This window comes from Neolamprologus multifasciatus, chromosome 3 (assembly GCF_963576455.1).
Source record: "Neolamprologus multifasciatus chromosome 3, fNeoMul1.2, whole genome shotgun sequence".
Lineage (NCBI taxonomy): Eukaryota > Metazoa > Chordata > Actinopteri > Cichliformes > Cichlidae > Neolamprologus > Neolamprologus multifasciatus.
The window spans coordinates 12897854-12920825 of NC_140441.1; the positions used below are offsets into that span (position 1 = coordinate 12897854).

Consider the following 22972-nt stretch of genomic DNA (forward strand, 5'->3'; position numbering starts at 1 on the left):
AGCTCCATCAGGACTGGAGGCAGAAGGTTGCGTAACCAGACTTAAAATTCTGATTGTGGTGAAAAATATAAGGCAAAGTAAAGGATCGTGTTGTTTTCTTCTTTTTTTAGCCTGTTGTGTAGGTCTGTTCTGTCGCCCCATATTTTTTCCTGCCTGTTTTCTTTCACATGAAGCCACATGTGCTTCTGGTCCTCTATGGTTTGAGGACAGAAGTGTGTGGGTGTCACTGAGCCTCTTTCAGACATGCATTCATGCAATCTAAACAGGCTGGTTTCATGTCTGAATGAGCACCCTGGTCATTTTTCTGTACAAGTCACAACAGCAGGCACGCACAAGATTTCCACTGCACATGTCTCTCAAGCTGTTTGTGAGTAGCTCACTGAGAAACTGGAGAATTCCCTAAACAGAAATACCATCTACATAACAACATTTATCCTGCCCAATTTGTTTCTAATTTGCAGTAATATTAATAGATGGTTGTTTCCAACATTCACGCCTGAGTTTTTTGAGACATTACCCAGCATAAATTGTGCCAGATTGGACATTAAGCAGTGATAATCCTTCCAACTCCCATGGACAGAGTCAGTTTAATATCTGTTGGAATCCATATAACAATAGAGCAGGGAGTTGTCCAGAAAATTTGCAGTCATATATCCCGCCCCCTGCACACTCCATCCAAAGAACACCCTCGGCTGAAGCAAACAAAGTATTTCCAGTAATGAAAAAGCATCTGTAAGGGTCAGCTTCCTGTTGTGTGCTGTGTGGATAAAAGGGCAGCTTCGGACAAAAGTGAGGTCTCTGTCTCTCAGCTTGTGTGCAAGGGTAAGCACAGCTCTCTCACACCCTGCAGCACTGTGCAGCACATACACAGGCTGACCTTTCTTGTTGTTCCTATGCATAATTGTATATGAGAAGACAAATTGCTGCACTCTATTTGACATTGCCCAGATTTTCTATATAAAAACAGGGTGAGATGCTCAAACTAAATGTTCGTGTGGTTATACTTATTTGGGGTCAATGCTACGGGTTCCACAAGGTCCATCAGTCTTTAGCCCCTATGGCAAATGTTGTGCATGCACTTTTACTCCCTCAATCACTGTCAGGTGCATCTCACCGAAACCAGCAAGGAACAGAATGACAGAATGACATCACTTTGACACATGCACACAAAAAACAAAAGCAGTTTTTTGATTCCTGGAGCTTTTTAGTGTTTTTTTTACTCGTGATTAGCTGTTGTCGTTTTTAGGTCTTATAAAAAGTATGCTTTGAAAGAGATTATTTGGTGCATCATCTTTTCTGGTTTCCTTTCATTTCCTCTAACCCTCTTCTCTCTTATGTGCCTCCATGAAGTGCAGTCTGCAGAGTGCTTCCTCTCCTCTGTCCTCTTGTCTTTTTCAAGTGCTTCAAAGAAGTCACCCAGCTGCCATCCTCTCTGGCTTTCTGTGTCTTTCTCTTCCAACTAACCACCTGCTATTTCCAGATTCTGCTTGTAGTGAGGCAGTTGATCTTTTGCCGTCACTTTATTTCCATCCATTGGCCATCTTCAGTGTACCATGGCTGATTTGGAAATAAAACCAAAGTTTGTAGTTTTCTATGCCATTCATAGACGTATCCCCTGGTTTACATAGCTGTGAATAATATCCTTGGTTTCAATTTGAATCTGGTTCTCAGATTTATTGAACTGGGATGGGAACAAATCTCTTAACCCTTTAAGACCTACCATAGAACCAAGTCCGCCAGAGCTTATATTATATTTTTACATGCTGTAGTGCCATTTCTGGGAGCATTTCAAGTTACTATACATCAATACAACCATTACAGCCTAAATTTTAATAATATGTCTGCATTAAGTGCATAGTAATTACATAAATTGCAAAAAAGTGCAATAAACTACAAAAAAATTGAAAATCGTTTTGGTTTTTTTAACATAAATTTCTAGTTAGAGAAATTTAAGAGGCTTATCCCTCAAAACTGTAAATACAAAAAAGTTGCACAAAATAGTTTCCCACCACAGGAAATTTATTTTGAGTGTCTTCATAGTTTTATTTTTGAAATACACCAATTTTTATACACTGCAGGAAAAACGAAAATAAATATTATAATACAAATTTGCAAAAAAGCAGCATATGCATCAAAATAAACTATTTCCAGCAGTGCAATATGAGTCCTAAGCATCCCAGAAATGATACAGAAAGTCATAAATTCAAAAATAACTTTTAAAAACACCAGTATAGGCTCATGAGGCCTTGATGGTGAAAAACTACATTTCCGCAAAATGACGTCACTTCCGGTTTCGGGCAGGACATGGCGGACATGCGATAGTTCACTGATGGACGTAGGAAGTGTTACAAACAGCTGATCGGATCGGCAAAGCGTGTTTCTGGAATATTATGTTTTTGTTGCTGCAAGTGCTTTTTATGCAGTTTTTGCAAAGCAACATGTAGAAGGAAGGAAACTGTGACCGAGGACAAGCTGATGGCATAAGATGTAAGTACAACTCCTTCGGTTTCATATGCAAAAAAAATTTATTGCGCTAGCTCACGTGGTTGCAGAGCTACCGGGATTTAAAAATAGTTACGCAAAACAGAGCGTGCCTGCTCCGACCGGCTTTAAAGGGTTAAGAGACCTTACAGTCATGGTAAAAACCAAATGCACCCTTTTTCAATTCTAAGGTTTTGTGTATCAGGATTTCATAAAAAATAATCTGGTCCTGAGCATGGCTTAAAATTAAGTAAATACAACATCAGATAGCACATCGCATGGAATATGACACTGTCGTTATTTATTCAACACAAACTAAGCCTATATCGTCAAAGTATTTACTTTATAGTAAGTGAGCAGTTGGGGGTGTTTTTGCAACCTGACAAGTCTCCCTCTGGTTGCCAGTGGAAAGTTTGCAGGCTTTAACACTGACTTCACTGCTAAGATTCATAGGCTAAGTTTGTTTTTTCTGTGGTAGCTCCATCCAAGTATATCTTGGTGCTAATTAATGTAGCATGTTTTGTTCAAATATTTTTCATGTTACATCCACTTGCAAATAAATTCTCCAGAATCCTGTAACACACCCAATCAGCCATCAAATATGAATAGTCCTATTATTCAACCAGCTCTGTAGTATTTCTTGTTCTGGCGCTCCCTTTTTTCTCTCCCTTTGTTCTTCCTCTTAAGATGACAGCTAGATAACAGGGCTGTTCTTCCCCCTCATCCTCTTGTACTCTTCAAGTGTCTGTCTTCTTTAATTGCCCCCATGACCGCGTGGCTTTAACACAAATGTCTGTGAGGCAACTGGGTCACACAGCGGCTGGTTTGTTGGGTGCCCGTGTTTCAGACCATATGATCAATGTCCTATTTGTCCCAGTCTCAAAGGACATCAGTGAAGCATTCATCATTAAGGCTCACACAGACGTACTGACAGAGGACAGAGTGGGTGCTGTCACTGTATAAGTGAAACAAGGATGTCAGAGGGAAATTCCTTTATGTTTATGTCCATTTATCAGAGTTCATTTCAGGTTCTTGCTCATAGCTGTAATGCCTCCTCTCTATATTAATTTGATAAGAGTTCAAACAAAACATACTTTCGAGTTAAATGAAAATTATTGCTTACTTAATATAAGTTATATAATATATAATATAATATAATATAATATTCAGAAGTTTGCAGACGACACAGCCATCATGGGGTGTATCTGGGATGACCAGGAAGAGGAGTACAGAAGTCTGGTGAGGAACTTTGTCGCATGGAGTCACACAAACCACCTGCAACTCAACACCTCAAAGACTAAGGAACTGGTTGTGGACTTTGGGAGGTCCAGAGCAGGTCCACTGCCGGTTCAGATAGAGGGGGAGGAGGTGGAGGTGGTCAACAAGTACAAGTACCTCGGGCTGTGGGTGGACAATAAACTGGACTGGTCATGCAACACAGAGCACCTGTACAAAAAAGCCCAAAGCCGACTGTACTTCCTCAGGAGGCTGAGGTCTTTTAACATCTGCAGGAAGCTCCTGAGGATGTTTTACCAGTCGGTGGTTGCTGGAGTACTGTTCTATGCTGTGGTGTGCTGGGGGAGCAGCACAGCAAAGAAGGACTCATCCAGGCTGGAGAAACTGATCAGGAAGGCTAGCTCTGTGGTCGGCATGAAGCTGGACACTCTGGTGACAGTGGCAGAGAAGAGGACACTTATGTCATTATGGACGATGCTGGGCATCCTCTGCACACGGCCATAAACAACCAGAGGAGTCTGTTCAGTGACAGGTTGCTTCTCCCAAAGACAAGAACCAACAGACTTAAAAACTCCTTTGTCCCACACGCCATCAAACTGTTTAACTCCTCTCTGGAGGGGAGAGGGAGGGGAAACAGGAGGACAAAGGAGGGGGGAACAACTAAGCTGTAGTGCCTCTTCTCTTCACTGTGCAATACCTTTTGTGCAATACTTTTTGTTAATAATCAGCAGTGCAATAGACTCCATACTTGAAATGTGCAATTCACTTGTATTTTTATTTTTATTTTTATTTTTATTCCTATTTATTCTATTTATCCCCTTTGTATATATTGGTATATATTGTCTATATATGTCTTTGTATTTATATATGTGTGTATATATATATATATATATATAATATTCTTAACTCTGTAACTTCTGTCGGTGCTGTGCTTTTTGGAAAAACAAATTTCCCAGAGGAACCTACCCGAGGGATTAATAAAATTTTATCTATAATTTTGAAGGAAACAAATTAATAGAGGCAACTGTGTGATAACTATGTTACTGTTATTTGTATGTAACTGTTAAACAAATGAAATTACTTATTCAAAGCTTATTACTTATTAAAAGTAGTGGCTGTGGCTCAGGAGGTAGAGCAGGTAATCTACCAATCACTGCTGCTCAGTCTGCATGCCAAAGTATCCTTCGGCAAGATATTGAACCACACGTTGCTCTTGATGCATTTGCTGGAGTGTGAATGTTAGAAATAGAAATGGAAAAGAAATAGAAAAAATAGGGTGCAAAGTGCTTGTCTGAATGAGATGTGTTGTATGAAGCAGCGGTCCCCAACCTTTTTAGCGCCACGGACCGGTTTATGCCCGACAATATTTTCACAGACCGGCCTTTAAGGTGTCGCGGAAAAATACAACAAAATAAAACTAGTACCAGTACCGAAAAAAAGAAAATCTATTCATAACACACGTGAAAAGACCCAGGAAAACCGAGTAAATGATAAAAACGATAACAAAATAACGCTGAAAACCGATAAAAACCCTGAAAACTATACATTTCACACCTGAGCCTCAACTCTCGCGGCCCGGTACCAAACGACTCACGGACCGGTACCGGTCCGAGGCCCAGGGGTTGGGGACCGCTGGTATAAAGAGCTTTGAGTGCTTATGTAGTGTAGAAAAGTGCCATGTAAGAACCAGGCCATTTAACTTCTTCAACTGCTTATAACCGTAAGTAGTAGGGAGTTACCAAAGTTCCAGAGTTACCAGAGTTCACAAAGAAATAAAAAGCAGAAGGCACGACTTTAAAGATAAAAGCAGTTCAAATTAGATTGGTACATTGTGCTCATAATATGAATGAAGGAGATGGTCAGCACCAACACTCAGATAGCCTGTGGTGTTTAAATTATGTTTAGTCGGTACTGAAGTGTTACTCCCGCCAGTCACCATGCGGACAAGTTCTTTGTTTACAGATGGCTTATTCCAAGCTCACCAACAGGATCACTCAGCATTGTCATCGTGAGAACTATTAAAATAAAGCAATTATATTTAGAAACATCAGTTTCTGAAACATAAAACGATAATTCTCTTTTAGCTTGTCTCATATAGCCAGTGAAAATTTAAACCATTATGTGTGACAGGGTTTCCAAAGAACACTGATGGCAAGATAAATCCAGCAAATATAAGTGTACATTTATAAATGCCTGTTTTACATGGAAATTCAAATTAACAGAGACACATTGAACGCACCTCATAGCCAAACAGGAAAGCGTGTTCATCTTGGAAGCTGCACTTCATACCTCACAATAAGCGGCTCATTCAAAATCACAAAAGTGTTTCCAACAAATATAAAACAAAGAACGTGAAATGAAATCACTGTCAGTTACACTAAATGGCCCAAAATGTGCCAAGATGGTTAAACCTCCAAAAACAACCTAAATCATTCATACATGACATGCTTTCATAATGTTTATGCCAAATTCTGATCCTACTACCCGAATGTCACAGCAGAATCGAGACTCATCAACCCAAACAATGTTTTTTCAATCTTCTGTTGTCCAGGTTTTAATGAGCCCGTGTGAGCTGTAGCCTCAGTTTCTTTAGCTAACAGGTGTTGCACCTGATGTAGCTTCTGCTTCATTCCTATTGTGGGTTCAGAGATGCTCTTTCGCATACCTAGCTGTAGCACATAGCTTTGAGTTATCGTTTCCTTCCTGTCAGTCCAAAGCAATCTGGCCATTCACTCAATTAGTTGACATTATCTCTCTTTTGGACCATTTCAGACCGTTCTCTCTGGACTGTAGAGATTGTTTATGTTGGAAAATCCCTGTAGATCAGCACTTTCTGAAATACTCAGCCCAGCCTAGCTGACACCAACAAACGTACCACATTTAAAGTTATTTAAATCTTCTTTCTTCCCCATTCTGATGCTCAGCTGAAAAAAGCAGACATTTTATTCACTTAATTAACAGCTATTAACCACAGTAGAACACACAAGCATCAGGTAATTATCTGGTAAATGATTAACACTCTCAACTTGACTCCAGAGATGATATCTCTGTGATGGTTATTTTGCTGCAGTTATTGTTTTTGAAGCAAAGAATTGTCTATGTTTGGGAATATGGGATAATAATTTGATAAATGTACTTTAAGAGATATAACCATATCTAACAGATGACTAAGACTTCTAAAATTATAGACCACATCTACAAAATTAAGATCCAGGTTATAAAATTTGTGTCCTGTTTTTCAGTGGTGGGGAAGTTAAATGGCATGTGTTGCATAACATTTCAAATGTTGCATATAAATGTTCATATATATGTTGTGATTGCATTAAAGGAATTTAAATGGCTAAATATATAGGACATAATTCCAAACTATTGATGTGCATAGTAGCATACTTTGAAAACACCCCCCCCCCCCCCCCCCCAATTTCCATGAGCTCTCTGGAATTAGAAAATGACTGTCAGAAGCTTTCATGGCATTACAGGCCACAGTGTCCATCATGCTGATCCATATCTCTATGAAGGGGTAAAAACAGGGCTCCATGGAAGAGCTCAGCTTTCTCTTCTAATTGAGCATTAGTGTCATTACTTTGAACTCACAAGCTAATGTTGCACTGGTCAGCGGTCATGACAATGGTGTGCTCTTCCTAATGCACAGAGTAAAAGGACGTTTTACTGGATGTGGAGTGGAGATTTAGAAGAAGTGCACACATAGAGTCAGCAGGGTAGTAATCTCGTACATGACCAAGGTGAAAAGCAAAAGGAAATAGTTGCATTAGTGCATTAGTAAAGATACACCAATGTGTTTGGTGTTGCAGGTGGCCAAATCACTTGGCGTCTTGGCATCTTGCAAAAAATTTTTTGGTCAAACTCAAAATGATTTCTCCTCCCGCCCTTTTCTAAAAACAGTCTTGTGGGAAATTACAGCAAAATCTGAATTCATTTAATTTTCATCTGATGAATTATTCGACTCTTTTTGCTTGTGTATATATATGTGTGTGTCTGTGTGATCATTTTAAAAGAAATTACATACCTCTAAGATGTCATCGGAAGCAACTTAGTTGCATCTATTTGGTATTTAATCACATATGAGTATCAGAGAGGAACACTAATGTAAAAGGAAGCCTTCTTGCACTTGACTGCGTTTGATAAGTCAACATCAGATTCATCAGCTAATGTGCAACTTATCTTAAAGAAACCAAGTTTCTGCTATTTGGGCAATCTTATTTAACAAATGCATAGAGACTACAAGACTGAGAGGGATACAGCTGCTATGGGATGCTGCTCAGTATAAAGTAGAGACACTTTTAATGTTTGTTTTGGACTTTACCAGGGAAAATAAGTGGCTGTTTGTCTGTCTGATATTTGGTGCAAGGAGCAAGTGTGCAATGGGCTTAAAGCACCTTTTTCAGTCACATCAGCTTTCTGTAGCTGCTGTGAACAGGTTAGTGAGTATATACCCAAAGTTTTAATACCATAATAATGAGTTGAGAAAGAATTATACTTGCTGATGTGCAAAACCGTCTGATCGAAGAGCAACTTGCTATGGGACAGTTGGCCAAATAGAAGTGGAGGTGTAGGTAAGTAAGTAAGTAAAGTAAGTAAAACTTTATTTATATAGCACCTTTCAAGATAAAAATCACAAAGTGCTTCACAGAAGCTAAAACCTAAAAATCAAAATCAACCAAAAGCAAGTTTAAAAAGATGAGTTTTTAGCTGTTTTTTAAAAGTGACCACTGAGTCCACAGATCTCAGGCCCAAAGTGAGACAGTTCCACAGTCTGGGGGCCACAGTTACAAAAGCTTTGTCGCCTTTTGTTTTCAGCCTCGTGTGTTGGACAGCAAGCAAGCCCTGGTCACATGACCTCAGGGACCTGCTGGGAATGTATGGATGTAAAATTTCACTTATATATGTTGGTGCTTGTCCATGCAGAGCCCTGAAAGTCAAGGTCAAAACCTTAAACTGGATTCTGAATTTAATGGAGAGCCAGTGCAGCTGAATCAGCAGGGGTGTGACATGGGAAAATTTGGAGGACTTGGTCAGAAGCTTTGCAGCAGCGTTCTGAACGACTTGCAGACGCTCCAAAGAGGCTTTACATAAACAAGTAAACGAAGAATTACAATAGTCCAGACGAGATGAAACAAATGCATGAATAACAATTTCTAATTCGGAGCGCGATACAATGGGACTCAGCTTAGCAATGTTTCTCAAGTGATAAAAACAGGAGCGAACCAGAGATTTTACATGGGCATCCAAAGTCAGAGCTGAGTCAATACTAACACCAAGGCTCCTGATAGACGGTTTTGCAAATGTAGCAAGTAGACCCAAGTTTTCCATAACACTAGGTACAACATTTTTAGGAGCACAAACAAGAACTTCAGTCTTCAGGTATACTTTTGACCCTGTGTGGATTAGTTGTGTGCCCATTAAAGATGTCTGCTGCAATCATTCCACCCTGGAGAAAAGAACAGTTCAAAGAAGTGATTAAAAGCCCAAAGTTACCATTAAAGTGATGTCCATGATGAGTGGATATAACTGTGCCTTTATTAAACTTAGATTCGGAGTGTTTTTGTATATTTTTGTAAGAGAATCTACAGTTATTATCATTTAAAAACGCAGTCGGCCCTCTATAGAAATGATCTGTGCTAATGTAAAAACACATGACGGGCTCTTTGGAGGAGAAACCACACCCTAACTAGATACGCATTTCTCATACTAAGGTAGGTTGTAAGCGTTAATGAAAATGTGAGTATGGATGCTGTTTTATTGTGTTTCTTAAATAGAGCTCCATAATTCTTTCTTTAAGTACCACATTTTGAAACGTGATGTCATCCATATGTAGTATTGAGGTTTATTCAACACACAATTGTGTGTTATGCTTTTGCAAATAAATAGTTTTGTGTTAAAAATGAGCATGATCTGCAAATATAGAAAGTTGCAGTGCACTGAAAAGTCAAATGAACGTTTAAATGTCCTGTTTATGAATTTTACAGCTGACACAGGAACTGTTTATTTTGACATCTTCACATCACTTACTGTAGATCATTTATTAGTCACATTTTTAGTCTTTTTGCTGGATTTAACCCTTTAAAGCCGGTCGGAGCGGGCACGCTCCGTTTTACATAACTATTTTTAAATCCCGGTAGCTCTGCAACCACGTGAGCTAGCGCAATAATTTTTTTTGCATATGAAACCGGAGGAGTTGTACTTACATCTTATGCCTTCAGCTTGTCCTCGGTCACAGTTTCCTTCCACATATAGCTTTGCAAAAACTGCATAAAAAGCACTTGCAGCAACAAAAACATAATATTCCAGAAACACGCTTTGCCGATCCGATCAGCTGTTTGTAACACTTCCTACGTCCATCAGCGGGAACTATCGCATGTCCGCCATGACCTGCCCGAAACCGGAAGTGACGTCATTTTCGCGGAAATGTAGTTTTTTACCATCAAGGCCTCATGAGCCTATACTGGTGTTTTTAAAAGTTATGTTTGACTTTGACTTTCTGTGTCGTTTCTGGGATGCTTAGGACTCATATTGCACTGCTGGAAATAGTTTATTTTGATGCATATGCTGCTTTTTTGCAAATTTGCACTATAATATTTATTTTCGTTTTTCCTGCAGTGTATAAAAATTGGTGTATTTCAAAAATAAAACTATGAAGGCACTCAAAATAAATTTCCTGTGGTGGGAAACTATTTTGTGCAACTTTTTTGTATTTACAGTTTTGAGGGATAAGCCTCTTAAATTTCTCCAACTAGAAATTAATGTTAAAAAAACCAAAACGATTTTCAATTTTTTTGTAGTTTATTGCACTTTTTTGCAATTTATGTAATTACTATGCACTTAATGCAGACATATTATTAAAATTTAGGCTGTAATGGTTGTATTGATGTATAGCAACTTGAAATGCTCCCAAAAATGGCTCCACAGCATGTAAACATATAATATAAGCTTGGTTCTATAGTAGGTCTTAAAGGGTTAAACACTACGGTTACAGTGCAGTGCTTAGTGTAAGAGGGGAGCAATCATAAATCCCTTCGTGACCACCCTGACTTTCTGACATCTGATAGAGACACACACACACTTAATGAGATTCGACTGCCACCCTGCATGCTTACCTCAGCATGCATGTCAAGGTTTATCTTCTCAGGTACACACACACACACAGACAAGCAAATGCTAATGAAATTCAGGAGCACTATTAGACTTGTAGATCAGCGGGATGGGTCACTTGCTCTGACTCCCAATTTAATGGCGTCTTGGTGTCTCATACCAACAGATCGCAGAGAACAGAAACAGAGGGAGCGAGAAGAGATAGCGATAGGAGGATTTAACGATAGCACATAATTGATTTTTTTTGATCTCGCACACTTGCAATAAACACACACTTGAACCGAGCAGAGGGAGATCTGTGTGAGGATTTAGCAGTGTAAACACATTCTTCACGAACGCTGATAATCCTGCCAAAGAGAAACAGAGAGCATCATTACTTCAGCTCATTGCCATCTCTCCAAACACGCACACAGACACATATATCAGGGTTAACCACTTTCACCTATTCTCTTCGGTCTTCAGTGTATTGCTCAGCAAAGAGCAGACACAAAGGGTGCATCTCGAATTATTTATGCCGCAGTGAAAAGGAATACACCTCATTTTCTCTTTCCTTTTTCCTTCTGGATGGACCACACAGCTAGTGTGGTCCACCATCCATCACCCGCCACACCCACCCGTCTCTTCGCTAACTAATCTTGTCTTCATCTGCCTCCTCTTCCTTCCTCCTCCCGGTCTTGGTCTTTCTGTATTTATACTTTCTCCCCTGTCTCTTCTGTATACACCATTCTTTCTCTCTATTCTCCGCAGTCGCTGGGTTTTTGCTCAGTAACATTGCAGTGTTGTAAAGTGGGATGCACAGCTCGCCCCGAGTACCAGAGAATTTCCAAAACGTCTTTATCCGTGTTCAGAGAAAGAGCAACATAGCATGTGTCAGGACAGTGTGCTTTCCCTGACACATAAAAGGACAACTTGTAAAGCTAAAGTGTCGTTAGTGCATGTTTTGTTATCCTCTAAATCCTCCCTCTCAGCCTTCATCCCTCTCGGCTTCACACAGCAGGAATCCTACTGCAAGTGTCCATCAGCAAAAAAGTAGCAAACCTAATCTCCCCCCCCCTCCTCCCCCACCCTCAGAGGATGTACTTATTTCTAGATAAGGCACTTTTGCAAACTTTGGCCAAGAACCAAAAATATCTTCTGTGCTGTAGTTCCATCTGACAGATGAAAGAAGCATCGGCATATTTTAGTCTAGGAATTTAAACTTTCTTATTTTCTCCGCAGTGCTCCTCACAGGATGAGATTAAGCACTTTGCCTTCTCTTCTCCATCCTCCCTTCTGTCAACCTTCTCCTCCGTCCTTCCTGATCTCCTGCTCTCCCTTTAGTCCCATTAGTCATGTCCTGATGGCTCATTAACTATTAAAGAGCAGAACGAGGGAAAGAGAGGAGAGGGGCATTCTGTAAGGCTTGCCTATAGTCATTTGGTAATGGATATCAGGGGATGAGATAAGCGAGAAAGCAGGAGATGAGGGTGGAGCAAGTCCGTGGGGTCTCTTTTCCTCGTCTGATGATGAGTGGCAAAAAAGGAAGACAAGTTAGGCCTTTTAGTATGTTGTGTCCTTTGGGATGAAGAAAAAGCTCAGAAGCAGAACAGAAGCACATTTGTTTGCATAAAAAGCTTCAAAATATAACCATCTTCAGTCTTGGAGGCTTTTATTCATTCTTAATCAGACAGGCTGAAGAAGGCTGTCAGATAATCCACAAACACTGAACCGTTGTACTGATAAGTTCACCGAGGCCGTTTGCTACTGTACTTTGGATTTATCGTATGTTGCTGCCATCTAGTGGCTAAAAAAATCCTTCTTTGAAAGTTGGGGAGTTGTTGAACAAGTTTATAAAAATGTTAAAAATGTCAAAATGCAGGTCAAAGAGAATGTTAGTGTCAGTTTGTTCTAATTGACATTGTTTAATTAACATATGTCAAACTAATGAAAGAGGTTAAAATCTTTAGAACGATGCACTTATCACATACAGAGCCTCAGACAGTCTGATACAGCTTTTTAACACCATGTATGTGCATGTGTGTTTGCAGACTCTCTGATGCTGGGGACAGAGGTCGACCTGCAGCAGGTGGAGAACACTGTGTTTGCCATAGAGACTGTGTTCAAGGCATGGCTTCAAGAACAGGGTGGAGACAGAGAGCACCTTCACCTCTTGCTACCAAGCCCCATGGATAACCTCATTCCAGGTTAAAATCTACAGCCACACACAGGACGTGAACACACTGATGTTTTAGGAAGTCAAAAATGCATCAGAATTACATGTCTGTGAAGGTTCTCGGTCATCCAGGTCATCGTAGTCAAAGGAGCTTGCAAAGAAAAGCGTCTGGACTTCTTTAAGTTACTTGAAGACGTTTCACCTCTCATCCGAGAAGCTTCTTCAGTTCTAAGGTCAAATGGTGGAGAGTCCCAGATATAAACCTAGTGGGAGTATCCCCCCACAGAGGGACAAAAGGACCCCCTGATGATCCTCTAATCGCCTGAGCCAAGGTGTGAAACTGGGTGTAGGTCCCAATCAGCCAGAGTTTCGGGTGAGTTCATTGTGAAACCTGGCCCCTTATCATCTCGCATGATAAGGTGGGGCGATTGGCTCAGGCGATTAGAGGCATTAGAATTACAGTTTATTACGTTAACAAAGACATGAAAGAAAGAAAGGGTTTTTTTATGCACATAAATACAGCCACATGACAAATACAGTTTTCACATGACTCTGTGTAGTCGTGAAAAAGTACAAATTTACAGCTTCCATAGAAATTAAGAGGGTAAGTTGCAGCCAGATGCTGCTAATCAAATGCACTTCATTACCTGATCATAAGCAAGTGTGAGCATCTCATTAGGAGCAGAGGTTTTGGCAGCAGAAGCAATTGTTTCTTCTGTTGAAAACCCTTCAAGCCATCTTCCCAGTAGTAGATATCCCAGCATCAAGTGCTCAGAAGAACTGCATAAAATCCAAGAGCTACATCTCAGACTCTACAGACCTCAGTTAGTGTGTTAAATGTTAAAGTTCAAGCCTCTTCTTTCTAAAAAGAACATGGCAGCATGGCTTAGGTTTGTAAATCTACATCTGAACAGTGTGACTCTTGGATCAGTGTCCTTTGGACAAATGAGACTAAAGTGGAGATGTCTGGGCACCTTATAGTTACTGAGTTGACCACGAACTCCTCTGAATACAGAAGTATTCTAGAGTCAGATATGATCTACAGCAGAATAGCTGAAAAAGACAAGATTTAAAGTTTTTAAAGGCCTCAACCCGACCCGAGAGCAGTTTAGAAACAAATATCCATAAACCTCAATGAACTGAAGCAACATTATAAAGAAGAGTTGGCCATTCATCAACAAACACCCTAGACTGGTCACCAGTCTGTCACACAGAGACAAACCATTTGCACTCACTTTCACTTTTTAGAATTTCTACAATTCTAAGTTCTACAAACTTCTGAATCATGGCGTGTACTTTGTTTTTAACATGACTGCATGTTTCTGTTGCATGTGCAGTGTGCGTGAAGTGCGACATGCAGGAGCGCATGATAAGCCCGGCGCTCATCCCGCTGACCCCGAACCTGGGAGTGAAGACTGAGAGCATTCGGGACTTCCTGCCTGGCCCTAAGGGCTCGGCCAATCAAAGCCCAGCACCGCAGACACTGAAAGTGATCAAGTAAGCGTGGGCATCGACGCTGAGGGCCTTCGAACTATAAGCACAAATAAAAGTTTTTAGGATCAGCTCACCATCACTTTGTTAGGAGAAAGGAAGAGAAGACTTGTGTGTGCAAGATCCAATAACACGCGTTCTCTGTATGCACAGCTCCTTTGTTTGACTTGGGGGCATCAGAGTGCACTTTGTTCTGCTGGAGTTACTGCTCCGACGCTGTAAAAGCAACATGAGCACAAAGTTCAGTCGCTTTTGTTAGGAATTTTGTTGGCCTCGTAAATGTACAATCAGCATGATGGACGAGGAAACCAGAAGATAAAAATATATTCCAGAGGACAGGAAAATGCGCATCGTAAAAGTCTGACAAATGAATAAAATCTTTCATACCAATCACAAAACAAATATGGAGAGTTTTACAAGCTTGTAGGTCAAAAATAGCCTCTGTGGACAGTGTCATACAAAAAATGAGCTACGTTTGCTTCCTACAAAACAAACTCTTCATGTTATTTTAAACCTCACAGGGATTGTGGACACATGAACTGAATGTAGCGCAGTACATTTTCACTTTCTTCTCTTTCCTACCTGTCAGTAGAGGAATGTGTACGTGCCATTTTTTTTCTCACAAACTCATGCAGTGCACTGAAGATTGTCTCGTGGGCCAGCACAAGGCCAGATGCAGACACACTGGTGGTCCTGTGCTGGCCCATGAGTGGGCCACCTCTGGCAAACCTGATCTGGACCACCAAAGGGCCGTCACTCTTTGCGGTATGTGATCCATGTGTAAGTTGTGTGCAGCCACGGGCCAGTTGCAGACACACTGCTGGCCCTGTGCTGACCCTGTGCTGGCCCTGTGCTGGCCCATATGTCAGCCTAATGTGTACCTTAATCAAGCCATGTAATAACAACATGTGCCGGAACATAATAGTGCAAAAGTAACATGAAAAAACTCTGTTTAGACAGTGAATGTACTGACTCTTTCATAGTGCTTTTCTACTTTCCCAGATTTTACTTAAAGTGCTCTATACCAGCGGTCCCCAACCCCCGGGCCTCGGACCGGTCCATGAGTCGTTTGGTACCGGGCCGCGAGAGTTGAGGCTCAGGTGTGAATTGTATGGTTTTCAGGGTTTTTATCGGTTTTCAGCGTTATTTTGTTATCGTTTTTATCATTAACTCGGTTTTCCTGGGTCTTTTCACGTGTGTTATGAATAAATCTTCTTTTTTTTGGTACCGGTACTAGTTTTATTTTGTTGTATTTATCCGTGACACCTTAAAGGCCGGTCCGTGGCGCAAAAAAGGTTGCAGACCGCTGCTCTATAAATTCACACTCTTGACATGCGGACTGGAGGAGCCAGGGATCAAACCACTAACCTTCCGATCAGTAGGTGACCTGCTCTACCTCCTGAGCTACAGCCTCCCGCTGGCAAAGATGAGTAAACCGTCACTAGGTTTTGGATAAAGTGTACACTCACAAACCTGTCAAACCTTATTTTGAAACGTTGGCTACCATAGCAGTATTGCAACATGGCATTTGGTTCTTTTATCTAAAATAGGAAAATAGGAACATAAATAGTGCCATCATTGCCACACCTGGCCCACATCTGGATTGATATACACCCTGCCATAACACCAGTCAGTCAGAAGTTAGAAGTGCCAGCTTGTTGCCAAGTCTGGCCCAGACTTGTTTTCTATGAGCCTGGGCCACATAAACCAAACCACAATCGAGCCAGATGTGGCATGCCATCACATAGACATTGCCATCTATGCTGGGCCTGGCCCATATCTGGATGACATACGTCTTATCATGCCAGAAGTCTACCAGCAGTGCCGGCTTGATACCAGAGCCGGGCCAGACCTGCCTGCTGTGTGGGGTGGTAATGTTTTCATGCAGTTGAGGTAATGCTGAATTTATTTCCAACTCGGTGAACAGCTTTTGTGTAACAGCTGATGTAATTTTTCCCTAAATGCGCACACGCATGCTACACACACGCTAACGATAGAAAGCAGGCGCTGAGGTAGAAACTTGATTTGCATTTGTTTTACATTTTCAGGACCTACAGTAGGAAGCAATGTGCGTTTGTGTGAACGAATGGGCATTCGTTTTGCATGCCAGACGGTTGGAAAATTGTGCTGTTTATGTACATGAGTCAGAAAATGGGTCACACTGCAAACGCACCTCAGCAGGGATGATGTCATTCTCTCTGCTCATGATGTTTTCCATATATTTGCATACTTACAGTTTTCTGCTGGAGCTAGTTTCAGAAATGAAAAGGATTTCATTGTTTTTTCCATTGTTGGCGTGTGTGTGTGTGTGTGTGTGTGTCTTTCAGAGTTCTGCGCGCAGACGGAGTGTGTGAGAGTGTGTTGTACGGCCTTCCGCTGGTGATCCGCCCAACCACCTGCTGGCAGCTGGACTGGGATGAAATGGAGAACAACCAGAACTTGTTCCATGCCCTCTGCCACACACTCAGGGTGTAGTTTCTGTTTTTTCATCTTGTGACAATTGTCTTTATTAAGAGAAACTGACATTTTATGACCGCATGTGATGCAGAAGTAAAACCCATTTGACCAGTCTACATGAAAGAATTTGCATAATGCAAATCTGGTTCCCGTTTTAGCGAATGTGGGAACGTGGGAGTCATGGCAGAATAGAGCAATCATATTCATGTTTGTGCTTTTGTTTGACGGTTGTGATTCTCAACTCATACAAAGCAACACCAAAAACACTGGAAAGTTGTGCGAATTCAAGTAAAAATAAAATGCAGCGGTTTGTAAATTTCATAAATCCATATTTTGTTTACAGCAGAACATAGTAAACATATCAAACAGAGAAAATGTGCCAGTTTAAGAGCAGTATTAAATAATCGTGTGGTTTATGGTAGTAACACATCTCAACAAATTGGGACAGCTCCATGTTCAGCACTAAAAAGCATCTCCTATTTGTTTAACTACAGGTTTTTTTTACCCCTCGGCTATAAAGGGCTGATGGAGTATTGACATCAGTCTGCTGGGCGGGTGTGCAGACGTCACATTTTCTGAAAATGCGATTTCTTGAATGTGATAACTTAAGAACGAGGTGACAGAGGACTTTTAAATTGATAGCTCAGGTGGATCTACTTAAAAATCTCAGACATGTTAGAGGTCAGAGGTCAACTTTTCTGAAAATCATCTAGAATTTTTAATTGTTACCAAAGGTGCATCTAGGGTTAGAAGTGGCAGGTATTTTTAACTGTCTGCGAGCTGCAGAGACCAGTTGCTTCACATTTGAGAAGTGGTGCAATGGATCACGGTTGATCCGTAACCCGAACCGATCCCACTCCACGGTTCGGCACGCACGTGATCTGAAGATTCGAAAAAGAAGAAAAAAAGTATGTGTATGGTGGCGTGGTGGGTCTGTCAAGCGATAGTTATGGCCAGCGCTAGCGGTCCAAGTGGAGGAGCAGAGGAGTTTTCGGTATTTAAGCAGCCCTTTGCAGCCCAATCCGACCGGGCTAAAGCTATTACAGAAGCTACTGGGGTGTAGCTGCAGACGGGAGGCCGTATTCCATTGTGCAAAACAAGGGGTTTAAACTATGATGAACGTGCTTGAGCCACACTATGATATCCCGTTCGCGTCCACTTTAGTGGCAAGATTGTTCCAAGCATGTATGAGCAGGAAAAGATTTAAGTTATGGCTGAACTGTCCCAGGCATCTTCTGTACCCTAACTAATACAAATGGGTGGAGCTCCACGGCAACGGAAAGCTACGTGACCGTGACAGCTCATTATATCACAGCAGAGTGCGATATAATGAGCAGTATGTATTATTGTAGGGTCTACCTTACAATATAAAGCACCTTGAGGCGACTGTTGTTGTGATTTGGCGCTTTATAAATAAAATTTAATTGAATTGAGTGGTAGATACAAAGACTGTACTGCCCTATATTGTACCATAATTATTTTTTTTTAATAATTGCGTGGAATGAGTCTAGAGTTGAATGTTTTTAACAGGCAAAAAATACTTCAATAAGTAAATAATTAAATGTTCAATTTTTGTCTTTTTTCTTTTTTTGCTGATCCGAAAATTGATCCGATCCGTGACTTAAAACCGTGATCCGATCTGATCCGTGAGATTTTTAATCCGTTGCACCACTACATTCGAGAGAGGAATGTTGTCCTGTTCTTGTCTGATAAAGGATTCTAGCTACTCAGCAGTCCCACGTCTTCTTGTTGTATTTTCATTTCATGTTTTCAACTGGTGAAAGGTCTGGACTGGTGGCAAGGCAGTTCAGCACCCGGACTCTTCTGCTGCGAAGCCATGATGTGGGATTAGCTGCAGCATGTGATTTAACATTGGCTGAAAATATGACTGAAATATGCAACTTTTTAAATGATAATGCTGATAACAAGCTGTCAGGTCTCTGCTCTTTAGTCTAGAGGATGTAGCTTTTTTTCCCAAAGGAATTTCACAATAAATTCATCTGACCACACAACATTTGTCCATTTTAGCTTTAACCCAGAGAAGACGTTTCTGGATCATGTTCACATACTGCACAACTTCTTCTCTGCATGATAGAGACAGGAAGGGAATTTGTGGACGACTCAGTGAACTTTCTGGAAGTGTCCCTAAGCCCATGTAGTCAAACAGAATCATAAAGAGCTGGTACCGGTACGCCCTAATGCATAAAAGCTCAGAAATGAAACTGTGTACTTTATATTTACATGATTCTGAGTATCTGTAAATAAGAGCCACATTGAGCCTTTTTCTGTATTTGGATTCCACCTTTACCTCAGATATAATGGCTTATATCCCTCAACTTTAATACTTCTTTGGTTCCTTATGTTAATGTAACTGGTGCTAATGTATCTGCTTCTGTTTTTAACACAGTGCTGCCCGAGAGCCCAAAGATCACAGGCATACAATGTGGATTTTCAGCCTTGTCACTTGCACACAGAGATTTCTCCAGATTCTCCGAATCATTTGATGATATAATGTGCTGTATATTATTGATGAGATGTTCAAAGACTTCCCAATTTTAATGCTGAGGCATGTTATTCTGAAAGCTTTGTAGATGCAGTTTTTTTGCAGAAAGGTGAACATTTGCCCATCTTTACATCTAAGAAACTCGAGCTCTCTAACGTGCTCTTTCTCTGTTTCCAGTTAATATAACTAGTTCCAAAATGTTCCTCCAGCTGTTTTTCAGTAACACTTTTCCAGTCTTTTTGTTGCCCCATTTTTGAGATGTGTTGCTGCCGTTAAATTCAAATGTTCTCTGTTGTTTTTTTCATGGAATAGTCAAATGTCCCAGTTTGAACATTTCATGTGTTTAAGATATGTTTACATTTTACACAGCATCCCAGTGTTTCTGCAGTAATAACATAGCATAAAATTGTTTGGACCGTTTGATCGTCTTTTCAGTTTAGCTTGTCAGCCTTGCAAGATTCTGCTTGAGTTTTTGATTTCTCTCTTTCAGAGTCGTGACCTGTTCCTGCTGCTGCAGGTGGAGGCGGCTCAGAAGTCTGCAGCTGGAGCCGCAGGTCCATGTGTGTGTTTGTATTTATGTTTATATGTGAGAGAGCTGACTGTTTATCAAGTTCATTCGTGAGCAATCATAGGCGGCGTGTGTGTTTCCAACACAGGTGTGTATTCCCACTACATCCTCCAGCCATCTCCATCTCTGTCCCTGCTGCTGAAGCCTGTGGTCTCCAGAGAGTTGCTGCTGCCGTGCTCACAGCTGGTCTCGGCTCAGGACCCTGCACATCACGCCATGCAGACTATACAGGTTAGATGACCTCTGGTTGCTCTAAACGATTTAGAGAAGTAAATAGAGACACTGAGAACCTCAAAGCAGAAGTTGATGATCCAACTTCAGTAATCTATCAGCACTGGTTACCTTTACATTAATACAAGGCAAGCTGTGAGCCAAGTTAGACAGATATCCTCACATCTGAATCTACAATACTTTGGCATACAGAGGTGTTCATGGTCAACTCTGTGATTGCAAGCTGCCCGGGTCTTGTGCCTGCAACGCGAGCCTACATCATCACCCCTCCATCTCCATGGTGAAAGCTGATATGAGGGGGACACTGTGCATCTCCACTTGGTTCTCACCTGTCCAAAGCTGTGCTGTTCTTTTTAGGGAGAAAATGCCTTCTTATGACAGCCTTTACAAACAAGCCGCACTTGTTCAGTCTTTTCTAATTGTACTATCATGAACTTTAACATTTATCATGCTAACTCAGGCCCATAGTTTCTGATGTAGCTCTAAGAGTTACATCTTCTTCAGGTGGATTTGCTGCAACGTCCCCTCAATGGAGGATTTCGGTATCGTGTTAACACTTGAATGACCAGTTAACCTTTTAAAGACAATTCTAATTGTATATACCTGGAACTAAGGACCACACCATTTGTTTATATGTCCTCTTCTTCTTCTTCTTCTTCTTCTTCTTCTTTCCCCTGTTGGATCACATCATCAATCACTTGCTCTAGCATCCTCTTGCGTCACTCCAACCTTCTTCCTCCTCCTTCACCACATCCATAAATCTTCTCTGAGGGTTTCCTCATTTCCTCCTGCCGGGCAGCTCCGTACACATCAGCAGTGTCTCACTGTCCTCATGCCGCACCCTCACCATTGCTTCCTTCTCTCCAAAATTCTAAAAATTTTATACCCTAAAAATCATGTTAAACAATCTAGTTAAAAGGTGCCCTGCTCTCTTTCATAGACATCTCCACCTTGACAGGTAGGTCTTCTGGACCAACCACCTTTCCACTCCTCATTCTCTTCATAGCTGCCCTCACTTCCTCCTTTCTAATCTGCACTTTATGACCAACTTGCTTCCATCTGTCTTCCTACACCCATCAGTTCCTCAAAATTACTTCTTCCGTCTTGTCAACACACTCTCTTCACTCATTAGCACATTTCCATCTTTATCTTTATTCCACCTCGGTCTCTCTATAACCAACAAAGTCCCTCTTTTTTTCCTTCTTTTAGCATCTAGTCTCCTAAACAACTCACTGTAAGCATTTTCCTTTTCCTTTGCCACCTTTCTCTTTGCCGTATACTCCCACTATTCCTGTCTACTTTCTTCATCTCCCTGTTCACTCGAACACTTTCCTCACATTCTCACTTGCGCCCTTATTATGACCTTTACTTAAACTGCACACTCATCATCGCGAAGGAGAAGCACGCAAGGTTTCGATGACGTGTCAGGATGAAGCTTCTGTGAATGCGATGATGACAGTATTAGACGTCATGTGTATTTTTGACAGGACATTACTACGATTCTGTTTTGGAAGGCGGTGCCTCATCATTTACTGTGACTCACTTTTTTATTCTGAGTACTCGCTAAAGGTCGAAACAGGTCGCAGTTGAAATGATACTCGTGTGCCTTCTGTCTCTGTCAGAGCTGTCTCACTCAGCTGGATGAGGAGTTTGTTTTAAACCCTCTCTCCCTGAGCAGTAACCTGTACCAGCACCTCAGGAGCCGAGGCCTGCTCTCCCAGCCACGATACCCATACAGGTCAGCAACACGGGAGGATCATGATGAGTCTGTGATGATATTTATATTTATAGAGATGATCAAAGCTCTAATTTAAAGAATGACGTGATCAGTGCCGTTAGTGAAGATGTAGCTAAGTGAAGGTGATCGTAACCACAAGCTGTTGCCAATGATAAAGAAGCTTATGTTAAGGTTACAGATATATGTTATGGAGATGATATTGAGGAGCTAAGCTGTTCGTGTTCCCAGGATTCAGCCACCACAGGAGGGCCCTAAAAGCACAGGCAGCAGACAGTCACGGCAGGTAAACACAGCAGCTTTATGACAGTCTGAAGGTCACTCTGCGATGCTTATATATAACACGGGGGAAGTTTATGATTCAAGAGCCATTTGACCGCATTCTGATTAACTACATTAAACATCTGTCTATGGAGCGTGTGCTTTAGTAATGCCCTTCAGCCTCATGTCCTCATTTGATCACTAGATGGCAGCACTCGCTGCAGTCAGACACAAACGAGCCTTTTGGACAAAAACATGAAAATAAACATGAGAGTGAAAAATGTGAAGTAAAGCAACATAATCCAATAAAACAACCACATTGTTGTGGTTGAGGATGAGCAGATGTCCGAGTTAAAGCAAACAGATAAAGGTGTTGTGTGAGCGTGCCCTCCGGAGGCAGTTTAGATAATCGGGCATTATTGGTGCACTCGGTTGAGCTGGAACTAGTTTTAACTGCTCAGTTTGTAGCCAGGTAGTCGTAAACTAGAGGTCAGTTAGTCTCAGACACTCTGAGGGTATTGTTTTTGTAAACTGTTGTGTGATGTCAGCAGTTTTGTTTGAATGGGAGCATCTGAGAGACGTATGAAAGCTGTCAGATAATGTGAGAATACTAAAAAGTGACAAATAAAAACAATCACGGGTTTTTAAAGGAGGCCACAAAGTGAACTTGTGGTTAATCTTTAATGGTGCTTTGTGTTTTATAATCTTATCATGTCCTGGAAAGAAACTAGAAACTAAAAGTGCCAG

The 22972-nt window shown here is 41.1% G+C and overlaps 2 protein-coding genes across 3 annotated transcripts in view; one reads left to right on the top strand and one right to left on the bottom strand.

The window, feature by feature from the left end:
* LOC146521660 (uncharacterized) overlaps positions 1–18804 on the bottom strand; it is a 188497-nt gene extending 169693 nt beyond the window's left edge. The window contains exon 1 of the mRNA XM_085155443.1: positions 18287–18804. The gene's annotated coding sequence lies outside the window, so the exon portion shown is untranslated. The remainder of the gene's footprint in view (positions 1–18286) is intronic.
* The window catches only part of m1ap (meiosis 1 associated protein), a 76829-nt gene that overhangs the window by 45163 nt on the left and 8694 nt on the right, over positions 1–22972 (top strand). Inside the window, exons 5-11 of one of the 2 annotated variants that reach the window (XM_085155440.1) lie at positions 12855–13010; positions 14317–14476; positions 16798–16939; positions 19921–19984; positions 20087–20229; positions 21852–21967; positions 22196–22250. In XM_085155440.1, the coding sequence (XP_085011566.1) occupies positions 12855–13010; positions 14317–14476; positions 16798–16939; positions 19921–19984; positions 20087–20229; positions 21852–21967; positions 22196–22250 (836 nt within the window). Of the gene's footprint in view, positions 1–12854; positions 13011–14316; positions 14477–16797; positions 16940–19920; positions 19991–20086; positions 20230–21851; positions 21968–22195; positions 22251–22972 lie in introns of both variants that reach the window. The other variant, XM_085155439.1, reaches the window with a different exon arrangement.